Here is a 17,552-nt window from a genome sequence, read left to right as displayed (position 1 = left end):
AGTTAGCTGCTTGTAAAGGTGACTATGTGGGTGTTATTTCATGTCTAGAGGGCTTTTTTAAGCATATTTAAAAAGTCGTAAACAGTTTTTTTTATGCTGTAGCGATGAAAATATTCTATTTATACTTAATTCCTACTTCGCAGAACCAATTAACAGCTATAAACGAGGGATTACTTTATTACTCTGGGTGTGTGCATATAAGACACAAGCAACAAAAATGCAGTGCAAGTATGTATATAATTATATATTAAGAAACAATGTATTACCAATATTTTTCAAATTATGTAAAGCTTTGTATTTACTATAAACAATTAGGTATGAACAATAAAGAAAAAGACTACACTGACAACTACAATTCAGTTAGATCCAACATGTTCAATAGTCATGTGTTTATATTCTACATCAGTGATTGTTAACACATCTATGAATACACCAAATATTTGATTTAATATTTAAGTACAGTGTTTTATTTTCCTATATTTAAACACAGTGTTACTGTTCGAACAGTGTGTTATGTTGGAGTGTTCACAAATATTCAGTATAATTGTTAAATAAAACCTCTGCCTTGTTTTTGAGGAATACTTGTGCCTACCAGTGTTGTCCCGATACCAATATTTTAGTACCGGTACCGGTACCATAATGTATTTCGATACTTTTCGATACTTTGTGGTACTTTTTGGTACTTTTCTAAATAAGGGGGACTACAAAAAAATTGCATTATTGGCTTTTTTTTTTACAAAACATCTTAGGGTACATTAAATATATGTTTCCTATTGCAAGTTTGTCCTTAAATAAAATAGTGAACATACAAGACAACTTGTCTTTTATTAGTAAGTAAGCAAACAAAGACTCCTAATTTGTCTGCTGACGTATGCAGTAACATATTGTGTCATTTCTCATTGTATTTTGTCAAAATTATGAGGGACAAGCTGTAAAAATGTTTTATTAATCAGCTTGTTCATTTACTGTTAATATCTGTTTATTTTCTTTTTTAACATGTTCTATCTACACTTCTGTTAAAATGTAAAAATGACTTATTCTTCTGTTGTTTGGATGCTTTACATTAGTTTTGGATGATACTACAAATTTAGGTATCAATCCGATACCAAGTAGTTACAGGATCATACATTGGTCATATTCAAAGTCTCCATGTGTCCAGGGACATATTTCCTGAGTTTATAAACATAATATACATTTTTAAAAAAGGAAAAAAGATTTTGTGACGATAAAAAATATTGATGTAATCATAGTATTATCGACTAGATACGCTATTGTGCTTGGTATCATTACAGTGGATGTCAGGTGTAGTCCACCCATGGCATTTGTTCAGGGTGCTAACTTGCTGTTAGTGGTTAGCTATTGTATCCTCCTACGGTGTGTAGTGAAGCATGTTTAGCTATTCCTCGTCCTGCAGGGATGATTCTTTATTGCAGTTCTGAGTGTTGCTGGGTCGGGTTTGGTTTTGGAATTGGATTGCATTGTTATGGTATTGCTGTGTATTGTTTTGTTGGATTGATTAATTTAAAAAAACAAAATTTAAAAAAAAAAATATATATATATACCGGTATTTTTTTTTTTTTTTAAATCAATTTTTTTTTTAAATGAGAATCGCGATTCGAATTCGAATCGATTTTTTCCCACACCCCTAATGATTAGCTACTGAAGTGACCGCTCGCCATAATCATGTCGTGTTTGTAGGCCTAAACAACCCCATAGAGCAGTGGTTCTTAACCTGGGTTCGATCGAACCCTAGGGGTTCGGTGAGTCTGCCTCAGGGGTTCGGCGCAGCCTCCGCCGCAGAGGTCAAGACACACCCGACTCATCGTGTAAATAAAAACTTCTCCCTATCGGCGTATTATGAATACCCCCAAACAATGTTCCCTCTCTCCATCTGATTTGCAGGTGTGTAATTTGTTGTGAGTTCATGCACTGTGTTGGTTTTGTTCTTTGAACAAGGTGATGTTCATGCACGGTTCATTTTGTGCACCAGTAAAAAAACATATAACTTTGTTTTGAATTTGAAAAAAATACAACATTTAATTTTGCACTAAAGAAGGGTTCAGTGAATGCGCATATAAAACTGGTGGGGTTCGGTACCTCCAACAAGGTTAAGAACTACCGCCATAGAGTGTTTATGCCGGGGGCTTTGCCCTAGCAGCTGGATGAACCCGCCCGATGTAAACGCCCACCACTTTAAGGACTAAAAAAAAATAAAAATAAATGAAGGCTTTGCTACACGTCTTAAAATAAGGCACAAAGTTCTGCAAACTATCTTGCAGTTTCACATGCGGTAGTAGTAAAATTCATAATTTTTCTTTAGCCTATAACCTAACATGGCGGTCTTGTAAAATAGGACAGTAATGTTAGTTAGCTGTGCTATAGTTTCGCTTCCTTTATCCCTTTTCTTTTCATTGTGTTTTTTTGTCAGACTTACTGGGACAGCAGAGCGCCTCCTTGGCCGTGATGCTCTTGTTGCACGCAGAGCATAGCGTGGTTCCCGACACTGTGAGGGAGGTGAAGAGGTGACCGTTGTTGTAACGGGACTCCCTCTCCCGGGCCGCCTTCTCCCGCTCCCTCATGCACTCCCTCTCTTTATTCTGGGGCAGAGGAACACAATGACAAAATAACCATTATTCATCTTATTTTAATACGTTAATTGAACTCCTCCTTTTTTAATCTAGTATGCCAGTGATGTCCAAAGTGTATGTGCAGCCCGCAGCTAATTTTTTAACAGCCCGCGGCACATTCTAAAAATACTATGACGGAAAAAAACATAGAAAAGTGGACTAAAGCAGGATACAGGTGTAATGTAACAAGAACAAGTTGCAATGTTGACTCTAACAACATTAAAACTGTCATTGTTCCAAAAATAATAATGAATTAAAATCAATGTGGTATGAATTATTGACCTATTGAAGGCTCCAATTACTTCGCATCAAATATTCCATTTTTAAATATTTTTTGGGGAAATATTGCATACTTTGTGTTTGCCATAAACACTGGGTTTTCTTTAACAAAAAGGGCATACAACAGAGATTATTTTTTATATAGCTGATCTAGAGTTTTAAGCATTAAATATTATTGCATATCTTGTGTGTTTGCCATAAAAAACAAGGTTTTTCTATGACAAAAACGACGTAAAAAATAAAACTTATACTCGACGGATAGACCCGAAGTTGATCAGAGATTACAGCATAAAAAGGTAAAAAAAAACATATTTTAAGAGTGGGGCCCATTTCAATCCCTGAAAATGTTAGTAGGATTTTTTTTCATTATTTCATTGTTCAAAAATTAATAATGAATGAAAATCAATGTTGTTATGAATTCTTGCACTATTTAAGGCTCCAATTATTTAACTTCAAATATTCAGCTCTGAAATTTTTTGGGGGAGAAATATTGCATATTTTGTGTTTTTGCCATAAACACACAGTTTAAAATTACTTCATAATAGATCTAAAGATTTAAGCGTTGAAAAACAAAAATATATAACACTTAGTTTTAACATTTTTATGACTGAGTCATAAAAATGTCCCGTCCTCAGGACCAAACTTGCGGGGAGCCCTAAAGGTTAAAAAAAGCAATATACCGGTAGTCTATTGCAGGGGTCACCAACCTTTTTGAAACCAAGAGCTACTTCTTGGGTACTGATTAATGCGAAGGGCTACCAGTTTGATACACACTTAAATAAATTGCCAGAAATAGCCAATTTGCTCAATTTACCTTTAACTCTATGTTATTATTAATAATTAATGATATTTACACTTAATTGAACGGTTTAAAAGAGGAGAAAACACGAAAAAAATTACTATTACATTTTGAAACATAGTTTATCTTCAATTTCGACCGAAAAAAAGAAGAGAAAAACTAGCTAATTCGAATCTTTTTGAAAAAATTAAAAAAATAATTTATGGAAAATCATTAGGAATTTTTCCTGATTAAGATTAATTTTAGAATTTTGATGACATGTTTTAAATAGGTTAAAATCCAATCTACACTTTGTTAGAATATATAACAAATTGGACCAAGCGATGAGGTGCGACTTGTCCAGGGTGTACACCGCCTTCCGCCCGATTGTAGCTGAGATAGGCTCCAGCGCCCCCGCGACCCCAAAGGGAATAAGCGGTACAAAATGGATGGATGGATCAAGCTATATTTCTAACAAAGACAAATCATTATTTCTTCTAGATTTTCCAGAACAAAAATTTTAAAAGAAATTCAAAAGACTTTGAAATAAGATTTAAATTTGATTCTACAGATTTTCTAGATTTGCCAGAATATTTTTTTTGAATTTTAATCATAATAAGTTTGAAGAAATATTTCACAAATATTCTTTGTCGAAAAAACAGAAGCTAAAATGAAGAATTCAATTACATTTTTTAAATTATTCTTTACAATAAAAAAAAGAAAAATTACTTGAACATTGATTTAAATTGTCAGGAAAGAAAAGGAAGGCATTTAAAAGGTAAAAAGGTATATGTGTTTAAAAATCCTAAAATCATTTTTAAGGTTGTATTTTTTCTCTAAAATTGTCTTTCTGAAAGTTATAAGAAGCAAAGTAAAAAAAATTATGAATTTATTTAAACAAGTGAAGACCAAGTCTTTAAAATATTTTCTTGGATTTTCAAATTCTATTTGAGTTTTGTCTCTCTTAGAATTAAAAATGTCGAGCAAAGCTTGCTAGTAAATAAATAAAATTTAAAAAATAGAGGCAGCTCACTGGTAAGTGCTGCTATTTGAGCTATTTTTAGAACAGGCCAGCGGACGACTCATCTCGTCCTTACGGGCGACCTGGTGCCCGCAGGCACCGCGTTGGTGACCCCTGGTCTATTGGTTTTAAAAATGAAAAGTATCAAAATGGCCGCCGCATGCTTTGATTTTTTTAGAGTGCGGCCCTCAGTGGAAAAAGTTTGGAAACCCCAGTCTTAGGCTTATGTATGCATTTTTTGTTATTTTACCCCTGGGGGGCCACCTGGCTTGTTGACCTCATGACGGTCACATGCACGCTATAAAAGCAGAAGTCATATTTCCCAGTAAACAAATCTCATTCCAGTGACAGTTACTTCTTTATTCAGACCAAAATAACAAGCTCGTTGTCAGCGATTTAACGCCTCTAATGTGTGTCAAGTGGTCCGCTTTTAGGTCTCGCTCTGTAAGTGTTTCAGTAACCCAGTTTGATTAATTAGTGGGGGCCGTGTGGCTCCTGAGGTAGTTTAACTTTAGACGGCAACATACAGTTCCAGCCTCAGTTTTCACTTAAACGGTTACATACGTCAGGTATTCATTTAACAATGTTGATCATATTTTTCTGTGTATTGGTTACAACTTCTGAGGTGAAAAATATCCGAAACATGTAGTTAAAAAGTACCCATGATTGTCACACACACACTGTGGCGAAATTATTCTCTGCATTTGACCCATCACCCTTGATCACCCCCTGGGAGGTGAGGGGAGCAGTGGGCAGCAGCGGTGGCCACGCCCAAGAATCATTTTTGGTGATTCAACCCCCAATTCCAACCCTTGATGCTGAGTGCCAAGCAGGGAGGTAATGGGTCCCATTTTTATAGTCTTTGGTATGACTCGGCCGGGGTTTGAACTCATGACCTACCGATCTCAGGGCAGACACTCTAACCACTAGGCCATGTAGAAGTTGCTTGAACCAAATTACGAACGTCTAAGACTACCTACACTCCCCTATCAAAAATATAAAATGGTTCGTTCCAGCACCAAAAGCTCACCTTTAAGCACAGTACACAGTATTGTTATTATTATTAACAAGAATGTGGCGATAGAAGAAAGGTAAAAATACACTAATTCTGTCTGTGGCAGCATAGGAGAAAGTTATGTATAGGCACATAACTGTGGTGCATTCAAGGACCCTTGATTAAAGTTAGAAACAGAAGAATTGCTAGTTGTTAAAGACAGGGGGAGGCTAATCCCCGGGCAGATGTACCAACAATATTATCATAATAATAATAATAAGGATGATGATGTACTGTTATGATTCATATTACCCACAGATGATAATCCTATGTGTATCCGCTGATCTCGATTTAAGTAAAGAAAAACCTGATTTACGTAAATAATGACATGAATATTTAAATCCATATTCTGGCCACTTTATATTGAATTTGTAAGGATGTCAATTTGTATTTAAAAAACAACTAAAACCAATGAATTAGGGAGAGGTTGATCTATATATATATATATATATTATTGATTTTAGCAAGGTGGCACAGGGGTTAGTATGTGTGCCTCACAATACCAAGGGGCTGGGTTCAATCTTGGGCTCGGGATCTTTCTGTGTGGAGTTTGCATGTTCTCCTCGTGACTGCGTGGGTTCCCTCCGGGTACTCTGGCTTCCTCCCACCTCCAAAGACATGCACCTGGGGATAGGTTGATTGGCAACACTAAATTGGCCCTAGTGTGTGAATGTGAGTGTGAATGTTGTCTGTCTATCTGTGTTGGCCCTGCGATGAGGTGGCGACTTGTCCAGGGTGTACCCCACCTTCCGCCCATGTGCAGCTGAGATAGGCTCCAGCACCCCCCACGATCCCGTACGGGACAAGCGGTAGAAAATTGGATGGATGGATGGATATTATTGATTTTTCCAATGAAGTTTCTAAGAATGGTGATATATGTTGTACATTTCCTGCTAACATAAATTTTTTAAGGTGTCTTTTCTGATGATATGCCCGAGAAACTTGAGCTGCCTCTTTCGAATTGTTGCAATAAGAGATTGTTTTGTTTTTGCTAGTGCTAATTCCGCTTAATTACAAACCTCGTTTCCATATGAGTTGGGAAATTGTGTTAGATGTAAATATAAACGGAATACAATGATTTGCAAATCATTTTGAACCCATATTCAGTTGAATATGCTACAAAGACAACATATTTGATGTTCAAACTGATAAACTTTTTTTTTTTTGCAAATAATCATTAACTTTAGAATTTGATGCCAGCAACACGTGACAAAGAAGTTGGGAAAGGTGGCAATAAATACTGATAAAGTTGAGGAATGCTCATCAAACACTTATTTGGAACATCCCACAGGTGAACAGGCAAATTGGGAACAGGTGGGTGCCATGATTGGGTATAAAAGTAGATTCCATGAAATGCTCAGTCATTCACAAACAAGGATGGGGTGAGGGTCACCACTTTGTCAACAAATGGCTGAGCAAATTGTTGAACAGTTTAAGAAAAACCTTTCTCAACCAGCTATTGCAAGGAATTTAGGGATTTCACCATCTACGGTCCGTAAAATCATCAAAGGGTTTAGAGAATCTGGAGAAATCACTGCACGTAAGCAGCTAAGCCCGTAACCTTCGATCCCTCAGGCTGTACTGCATCAACAAGCGACATCAGTGTGTAAAGGATATCATCACATGGGCTCAGGAACACTTCAGAAACCCACTGTCAGTAACTACAATTGGTCGCTACATCTGTAAGTGCAAGTTAAAACTCTCCTATGCAAGGCGAAATCCGTTTATCAACAACACCCAGAAACGCCGTTGGCTTCGCTGGGCCTGAGCTCATCTAAGATGGACTGATACAAAGTGGAAAAGTGTTCTGTGGTCTGACGAGTCCACATTTCAAAGTGTTTTTGGAAACTGTGGTCGTCTAAAGAGGAAAAGAACCATCCGGATTGTTATAGGCGCAAAGTTGAAAAGCTAGCATCTGTGATTGTATGGGGGTGTATTAGTGCCCAAGACATGGGTAACTTACACATCTGTGAAGGCGCCATTAATGCTGAAAGGTACATACAGGTTTTGGAGCAACATATGTTGCCATCCAAGCAACGTTACCATGGACGCCCCTGCTTATTTCAGCAAGACAATGCCAAGCCACGTGTTACAACAGCGTGGCTTCGTAGTAAAAGAGTGCAGGTACTAGACTGGCCTGCCTGTAGTCCAGACCAGTCTCCCATTGAAAATATGTCGTGCAATATGAAGCCTAAAATACCACAACAGAGACCCCGGACTGTTGAACAACTTAAGCTGTACATCAAGCAAGAATGGGTAAGAATTCCACCTGAGAAGCTTCAAAAATGTGTCTCCTCAGTTCCCAAACGTTTACTGAATGTTGTTAAAAGGAAAGGCCATGTAACACAGTGGTGAACATGCCCTTTCCCAACTACTTTGGCATGTGTTGCAGCCATGAAATTCTAAGTTAATTATTATTAGCAAAAAATAAATAAAGTTTATGAGTTTGAACACCAAATATCTTGTCTTTGTAGTGCATTCAATTGAATATGGGTTGAAAAGGATTTGCAAATCATTGTATTCCGTTTATATTTACATCTAACATCAGTCGGATGAAACTCAGCGGCAGGAAGAAACCCACAGTCCGCAGAGCATCAGCACCCTGCAGGATGAGGGGGAAGCTTCAGGCAGAACCACCAGTCCAAGACCATACCCAGTACACCGCAAAAAGGAAAACATGCAAGGACGTAAGCCGTTGGTGAAATGGCCAAAGTCTAACAGCAAGGAGTGGGAAACGGAGGGTGCGGCATGGAGGGGGGTGTACCTGGGACGCTAGGTACACCGTTGAGCCCTCTGGAGACGTCGTGGGCTTCAATCAACGAAACGTCGATGAAGCAGGGTGCCCACCCGAAGACCCCAATGACATACTTACCCTCCCTTTCACCACTCCACACCGACTTGCTACTTACCAAGGGATTGAAACATCTAGTTCTATTTGCTTTACTGATCTTCTGGAAGAAAAACCCAGTGACTGTTGTGAAAGTGCAGCTGACGACAAGGGAAAGACCATGTGACAGCTTGGAGAGACAGCTGACAGGAGGAAATAGACCCCAACGGGGCTGTTATGGGCTAGTTCTATTTGCTTTACTAACACAATTTCCCAACTCATATGGAAACAGGGTTTGTACTTTCCTTTTCGTTGTGTGATATTCTCTGTAATAGTTTTTTCACTTGTTGATGATTTAAAGTCCAACATTGACAGCCAAAAAGGAGGACAGACCATTAATACTCTGGACTCAGAGTTTGGTGTCAAGTGAGCTGTTGCTATTTCTAAATATAATAACCGATGTTTGTTGCAACTGTCTCTTTAAATTTGTTTATCTCTTTTTTTGTACATACTATCTATCTACAAACTTGTTTTAATTTCTTCTTGTTGCATGTTACATGCTAGAGGTTTCTTAGAAAGTTTTGTTAACATTTAGGTCAATTTGCTTCACTGTAGGTTACAACGGCGTTTAAAATGTTCAGTAGGTGTTTTCCAGACTCTGCCACTAGTAGGGCGTCGTCTGCATATCTGAATTGGTGATATTGATTCCGACAACTTCTTTTCCAGCTCGATTTGCTGCGTATGGTAATTTTGCTGGATATGTCAGGGGAGAGTACACAACCTTGCAGAACTCCCTTTTGAAGGGCTCTCGATTGACCTCATACTTGTTGACTGCTTCTTGGAAATATGGAACATAACGTGGAAAGAAATACGTCAATAATGAAGTAATATGTTATGAAACAAAAATCACTCCACATTCTCTTTTACTTGCGAGTGTTGCAGTAATATTGTGTACAAAAGTACGCTTTATTCATTAACCGTGTTACAAATAAGGTCAGTTAGGGTAATACATACTATTGAATATCGGGAACATTGAAACACTTTATTCAATCCAAAATATTAAAACTCAATGATTTGGTAAATTTTCAAACAGCTAAAATTATGCACAAAGCAAACTACACTGAACAAAAATATAAATGCAACACTTTTGTCTTTGCTCCCGTTTTTCATGGGTTAAACTCAAAGATCTAAAACTTTTGCTATATACACTACCGTTTAAAAGTTTGGGGTCACATTGAAATGTCCTTATTTTTTAAGGAAAAGCACTGTACTTTTCAATGAAGATAACTTTAAACTAGTCTTAACTTTAAAGAAATACTCTATACATTGCTAATGTGGTAAATAACTATTCTAGCTGCAAATTTCTGGTTTTTGGTGCAATATCTACATAGGTGTATAGAGGCCCATTTCCAGCAACTATCACTCCAGTGTTCTAATGGTACAATGTGTTTGCTCATTGGCTCAGAAGGCTAATTGATGATTAGAAAACCCTTGTGCAATCATGTTCACACATCTGAAAACAGTTTATCTCGTTACAGAAGCTACAAAACTGACCTTCCTTTGAGCAGATTGAGTTTCTGGAGCATCACATTTGTGGGGTCAATTAAACGCTCAAAATGGCCAGAAAAAGAGAACTTTCATCTGAAACTCGACAGTCTATTCTTGTTCTTAGAAATGAAGGCTATTCCACAAAATTGTTTGGGTGACCCCAAACTTTTGAACGGTAGTGTACACAGAAGGCCTATTCCTCTCAAATATTGCTCACAAATCTTTCTAAATCTGTGTTAGTGAGCATTTCTTCTTTGCCAAGATAATCCATCCCACCCCACAGGTGTGGCACACCAAAATGCTGATTATTGCACATGTGGGCCTTAGGCTGCCCACAATAAATGGCCACTCTGAAATGTGCAGTATTATCACACAGCACAATGCCACAGATGTCGCAAGTTTTGAGAGAGCGTGCAGTTGACAGGAACATCTACCAGAGCTGTTTCCCGTAAACAGAATGTTAATTTATTTACCATAAGCCGTCTCCAAAGGCGTTTCATAGGATTGGGCAGTACATCCAACCGGCCTCACAACCGAAGACCACGTGTAACTACACCAGCCCAAGACCTACACATGCAGCAGGTGCACCTTCATGATTGTCTGAGACCAGCCGCCCAGACAGTTGCTGCAATAATTGGTTTGCATTATCAAAACATTTCTACACAAACTGTGAGAAACCCTCTCAGAGAAGCTCATCTGCATGCTCGTCGTCCTCATCGGGGTCTCAACCTGACTACAGTTCGTTGTCGTAACCAAATTGAGTGAGAATATCGGTTTTCACTGTTCAGGGCAGATGGCAGACAGCGTGTGTGGCGTCGTGTGGGAGAGCGGTTTGCTGATGTCAACGTTGTGAATCGAGTGGCCAATGGTTATGGTTTGGGCAGGCGTATGCAATGGACAACAAACGTAAGTGCATTTTATTGATGGCATTTTAAATGCACAGAGATACTGTGACGAGATCCTGAGGCCCATTGTTGTGCCAATCACCCGAGACCATGACCTCATGTTGCAGCATGACATTGCACGGCTCCATGTTGCAAGGATATGTACACAATTCCTGGAAGCTGAAAACATCCCAGTTCTTGCATGGCCAGCATACTCACCGGACATGACACCCACTGAGCATGTTTGGGATGCTGTGGATTGGCGTATACGATAGCCTGTTCCAGTTCCTGACAATATCCAGCAACTTGGCACAGCCATTGAAGAGGAGTGCACCAACATTCCACAGGCCACAATCAACAACCTGATCAACTCTATGTGAAGGAGATGTGTTGCACTACTACCTGCTACCCAAAAATGTACAACGATTATTCTTAATAAAAGAGGGAAAATATCAATCTAAAAAAATCTAATATAAAAACATTAGTATGCACGAACAACACTTAAGACCTTCATTATATCAGGATGTGGAATTAAAAATTTAATTATGGAATGGGTTAAGCAAAGAAGTCAAACAATGCACTAAAATAATGCAGTTTAAAAGACTGTTCGAACACAAATTACTAGGAAGAAGAATCCTGATAAACATCTTGAACCTTATGAAAAAAATTGATAATCTTATTCATCTCATTATGGAATTAGCATCTTACTTAACTATTTATTTATGAAAACCTTATTTTATTTATTTACCAACTCATTTATTGTATTTATTTATTTAGCCACTGTTTGTGTTACAGATTGAGTACAAACAAATGTTACAAAAAAAAATTAACACAAAGGGTTACCCATCTTCTTCCCACTCCTTTTCAGACACGTAATGAGGAACTGGAAATATCATATTGTAACTGTATGCATGTTTGAACTAAACTATAATAAACTTACTAAATAAATACGCTAAATAAATATACCTTTATATCTTTTGTTGATCACAGTCTGTGGCTGCTGCTTTCGTTGACAAGGTAATTTGTATTGTTTATTTTTTTTTTAATATGATAGAATTTGCCCACCGTCGTCGTAAATGATGATGTTTATTACCTATTAATACTTTGCCTTCCTTTGATGTGATGCATCCTGATTTTGAGGGGCCGTTTTCCGTTGACGTCTTGGACTTTTTGGTGTATGTATTTGCTGTCAGTATCCTTGTGTTGTTCTATTGCTTCACATTGTGAGTTCATCCATGCTTCTTTAACCTCATTGCATTTCTTCTATAGTATCTTCTCAAGTTTGTTGTACTCACTTTTGTTTTGTTTCGATAACTCTCCATGTGTCTAGTAAAGGAGCCATATGTAATAATTTTGGGTCAAGTCATCATTAAATGGCCCTGATATGTCAAAAGGCATTAATAAATCATGTTCTTTTCGAGTACCTCCATAACTGATAACAGTAGTTCAGCCGTAATATGCTCATTTCAAAATTAGATTTACAGCCTCAAAATCTTGTTATTGTTTTCATTTCGATGTCCCGCCCTCAACCGTTTGACCAATTAGAAAGTCTGTGAGTGTGTCACATCTAGGTTGCCAGTTACGCACCGCCATCTTCGTCTAGCTGCTGCCACTGGTAAAGTTACTAAACATGTCAGACCTTAGTAAATCTAAAAGGCGTCGTTACGATTCTCAACTTATTCATGACAAAGCTAGAAACACAACGAGGATTTGTATCGGGGATGCCTTTGAAAGATGGAGACGATTGAAGACGGAGAACATTTTTTCATCTGACACCAAACTTGCTAATTTCCTCCTTGATAGGCATTTACGTTTTCTTATTACTTATAATAAATGGAAATGGACATTTCGTATATAAACTATATTGTCCAATACACTCTATGATCTTGTCTAACAAAGCTAATATGTTCGTGCAATGAATGCTTAGCATGACACATCGACGAGGAAAATATATGCCCGTTAGCTTGTATGTCGATGTGTATTTGAACTGACAGGGCAAAATATATTTTCAACAAACAAAACCTGTGTGGATATATGGGTAGTGTCAGTGCCTATTTCGTTGTCAATATGCTGATACGCTGAGGGGATGGGTCCCAACTTTAGCACGGCTATCATGGCAATGTAAAACGTATGGACAGCCAAATCACATGATAAAATAATTCCTCATTCATGTTTGCATATTGTGGACTACACGTACCAAGTTATATGGCAATCTGAAACGTTTGAAACAGTAGCCTATAGGCATACCTTGGTAAAATGTCTCCTCTTTACCTACTCAGTGGCCTAGTGGTTAGAGTGTCCGCCCTGAAATCAGTAGGTTGTGAGTTCAAACCCCGGCCGAGTCATACCAAAGACTATAAAAATGGGACCCATTACCTCCTTGCTTGGCACTCAGCATCAAGGGTTGGAATTGGGGGTTAAATCATCAAAATGATTCCCGGGCTGCTGCTCACTGCTCCCCTCACCTCCCAGGGGGTGAACAAGGGGATGGGTCAAATGCAGAGGACAAATTTCACCACACCTAGTGTGTGTGTGGGACAATCATTGGTACTTTAACTTTAACGTAACTTTAGTTTTGGGCCTACTAAGCATGCTCTACTTATTTTCACCAGTATAACCATTGCTAGCGTTGGTTGTAGTTTGTTTTAGTCTTTGTTTTCTGATAGTACTGACAATAACCATATGATTGCCATTTGTTGTAATATTGTACGCAGGCATGATGTACTTCTTCCTGAAAATAGCCTAATTCCTGTGTAAATTGTGTTGGTTAGAGATTTGTTATTGACAAAACGCTTGTCTATTCAGCTATTATGGTCCCAGCACCTCAACCCCTAGTAAGAGGCAGTGGAAGTTTGAAGTGCCTTGGAGTAGCCCAGTCGATCGAGCTGGATTCGGCTGCGTATCTGGCAACCTCGGTCAGGTAGGGGGGGGGGGGGGGGACTACGGACTTTCGACCGTAATTGCAGTACCATTTCTGGCCAGATTTTTACATATGGCTCCCTTTAATTCAAGAATTTCTGGAGTCTTCCATTTTTTATGTGATTTGCATTCAGTGGCTGGAACAGGTTTCACAATGGTTTACATTAAAAATATTCTTGCATCTTTCTCCATCTGTCTTCTGCATTTGTGAGATCATGTAACATTTCAATTTAGTTTGACACTGATACCGAGAAACTATTTAAAAAATCTTTGTTGTGTTAAAAAAAAAAAAAGGAATTTCTGTTTTGGAGTTCTTTCATATTTTCTGGATGCTTTTGAGTGATCACGACCACAGTCTACAGTCCGTAAATTCTGCCACCAGGTGTTGGTGATGATGAACTTGTTGTCTTGACACCACTCTACCAGTTTTTCACCGCGTTCATTGATCTCTCCAATTCTAAAATGGCCAACAATATTTTGGATGCATTCTTTCCCAACTTTTGCATTGAAATCTCACATTCTAATTGTGATGTCTTGTGATTTAAGTTGGCTCTTCACCCTCATACATATCTTTATAGAATTTCTCAATCTCTGCCTCTTCCAGGTCTGCTGTTGGTGCATAAACTAGTACGAGAACAATGTCAAAGGGTTTTCCTCTCATTTGAACAACAAGTACTCGGTCTGCAACTGCCCAGAAGCCTCTCCATGTCTTTGAACATTCAGAGTCCAAAAAGACCTCAACTCTATTTTTGGTGTTCTCCCTGTTCTATACAGTATGCCAAGGGGAACGGCATTGTTTGGGGAATTTTGCCAACCATTCACAATCCTTATGTAAGACAAGAACACATGTGTTTTTCATTTTTTTATGCATTCTAATTTGTAATACACGGCAAGTACAAGTTGACTCACAATATAGCTAATGGGAGTAATCTATTGTGACTCACAATATAGCTAATGGGAGTAATCTATTGCGTCCAATGAGCCCTCTAAAAAACATCCAAAAAATGCCAACAATACTCCATTCACACGACCTGAAATTTAACCCAGTGTTTCCCACACATTCATTTATTTGTGGCGGCTCGCCACGAAAGAATTAAGGCCGCCACAAATACATTTTTCGTCTTTTTTAAATTTTGATTTTTTTAAATTTTTTTGTCCTGTCCAGCTTCTCAGGCAAATCATATAGTTGATGTAGATGCCCATATCGGGTGTTCAGATTTACTTTACAAAAGAGAAGTGTAGGATCAAGATTTTTGGAGCTCTTTGTTCAGTGGATCAGATGTTTGATGAAGCTCTGTGTCTATCTACCACCACTACGGTTTTCTGTTTATTTGTTACTGACTGTGGCAGGACACCTCTGCCTCTGTTTCACTTTATGTTGCTGGTAAATAATATGGTTGTAGTAGTAGGCTAAAGTTAAATTATTTAGTATGCACTAATTAAAGGGGCAGAGCTTTAAGAGACATTTTAGCTTTTATATTTTTATAAGATATATTTTTTGTAAGAACCACAATTAATAAATATATTTCAGTGAATAACTTATTGTTCAAAACTGTATATAAATATGTACATAAAGTGTTGTAATTATATTGTAAAATGGATGGATGGATGGAAGAATGGACGTTTAAAACAAAACTGTTATTATTAAATAGTAAGTATACATTTTTTGAGCCTTATTAGAGAAAATCATATCATTGTAGTAAATTATGCAAATTACTCAATGATGTCATGGTGACCACGCCCATAGCCACGCCCCCACCGCCACAGGTATCTTGGCAGTTTATGGGAAACACTGTAACCAAGTATTAGCGTATTGTAGTATTGACATACTGAGCCGGGGAGCTGCTGCCTTCCCTCTGAGTTTGTGAAAGCTATAGATTCTAAATCCTGCCTCTCACCTATGTAGTAGAAGGATAAGGTCATAAACTGAGAAATTGGTCAACTTTGACATTCAACTTAGACCCATAGATGACGAAAGACACGAAAAGACACACTTTGCGCCCACCTTATATATTTTTTGTATCTGCGTAAGGATTATAATTAATTCTTCATCTAAACGGGAAGATACAAACAATCCATCAGTTGGCATCCCAGTGAGAGCAGACATTGGGTCATTATATTGGTAGTTTGTATTTCTTGTTTAGCACTTAGCAATAGTGCTACTTGCTGGATCGGCTCATCACTCAGCTTCTAAAACCTGTAGCTTACATTCAGGCTAAAAAATATAAGGTTCTGGATTATAATTTGTACCAAAGTAGTCATTGTTGGCTCTCATGAAGTCTGCCATGATTGTTTTTGCAAAATATCTTTTGCGAAATAGCGAACGTTGTGATGAGCTCTGTGAAATTAATAAGCTGCAGTATGCTTAAAATGACCAAAATACGGTAAATCTTACAATAATACAATACCTATATACTTACAGCGCGTATATAAAACGTTGATGTGTGTGTGTATGGAGCGGTGACATTGAGTTCAAGGTTGGATGGGGATCTTGCGTATGGGGGCCCATAATTTGGTGCTATGCCTCTAGTCACTGTACACAGCATTTTGTTTAGTTCTAAGAAGATATGAATAACATGTATCACTATTTATATAAATATATAATCATTTTACAAAAATAAAACATATTGATTAATGTGTGGGTTTATTGTTGACATTTGCATTTTTTAGCAAGTGTTTCTTCAAAACATAAGCTAAAAATGAAATGTTGCACATTTCCAGCTCATCCCCATTAATTCCTGTGAAATACATAATTTTACGGCCATATTTGTAATTGTACTGTGTGGGCGGTATAACAAACAGCCAAAAGCCACATTAGCCGTCATTAGCATAACATTCTCATCTTAAGGTGGAGGATGGAGATGTTCCATGAAAAAACAGTTTTAAGATTCAGTTTTCGCCTCATCTGAATTGGACACATTTTAACGCTCATTTTCATCTACCTTTTGGAGGCCCTTGAAATGTTCACACACACACACACACACACACACACACACACACACACACACACACACACACACACACACACACACACACACACACACACACACACACACGGCCATTTCTATGGCAACAACTATGCAGCAAGCGGGCACACTGACTGCAAGCAAACACACACCTACACCCACAGACCCATACTCCTGCAGTGTGCCTAGATGGGTATGATAGGCCTGTGTGGGGCCCTTGCAGGCATGCACTTGTGTCACAATCAGGAAACCACAGAGTTCACTGACAAGAAGGGGAAGTAACACACCCCAAGCAGGAGAGGAAATAAACACAGTTGTTGGCATGAAAATGACTTCAAATATATTGTAAAGTAGTAAGTTATGCGCGATGATGGCCACTCACCCGCGTGTTGATCTCCTTCATTCTCTCCTGCCGCAGTTTTGACAGGCTGGCAACTCTGGACATAGTGACAGTATAATCAAAAAGATGAAAAAATTAACCCCAAAAACCCCTGCGCTGTCAATCTTTGGTTTGCCACTTAAAAGAAAAAAAGTGGGGGGTTTTCCGCACTGTCCAACTGTAATGTGGCTCTGCTTCCAGTGAAGTGTCTGCTCCTGTGAGAAATCTGACTTGAATCATCACCACCCCCACACGCTAACACACACACAC

At 38.2% G+C, this 17,552-nt stretch overlaps 1 protein-coding gene across 2 annotated transcripts in view; it reads right to left on the bottom strand.

Annotated features, from left to right (window-relative positions):
- Positions 1 to 17,496, bottom strand: part of arhgef1a (Rho guanine nucleotide exchange factor (GEF) 1a) — a 57,551-nt gene extending 40,055 nt beyond the window's left edge. For both annotated transcript variants that reach the window (XM_062047520.1, XM_062047522.1), the window contains exons 1-2: positions 17,286 to 17,496; positions 2,435 to 2,597 (exon numbers count right to left, since the gene is read on the bottom strand). In XM_062047520.1, the coding sequence (XP_061903504.1) occupies positions 2,435 to 2,597; positions 17,286 to 17,348 (226 nt within the window). In that variant the 5' untranslated portion in view covers positions 17,349 to 17,496. The remainder of the gene's footprint in view (positions 1 to 2,434; positions 2,598 to 17,285) is intronic.
- Between the last annotated feature and the right edge of the window lie 56 nt (positions 17,497 to 17,552).

Source organism: Entelurus aequoreus, linkage group LG05, assembly GCF_033978785.1.
Source record: "Entelurus aequoreus isolate RoL-2023_Sb linkage group LG05, RoL_Eaeq_v1.1, whole genome shotgun sequence".
NCBI lineage: Eukaryota > Metazoa > Chordata > Actinopteri > Syngnathiformes > Syngnathidae > Entelurus > Entelurus aequoreus.
Note: the sequence above shows the minus strand (reverse complement) of the source record. Positions and strands in the feature narration are given on the sequence as shown.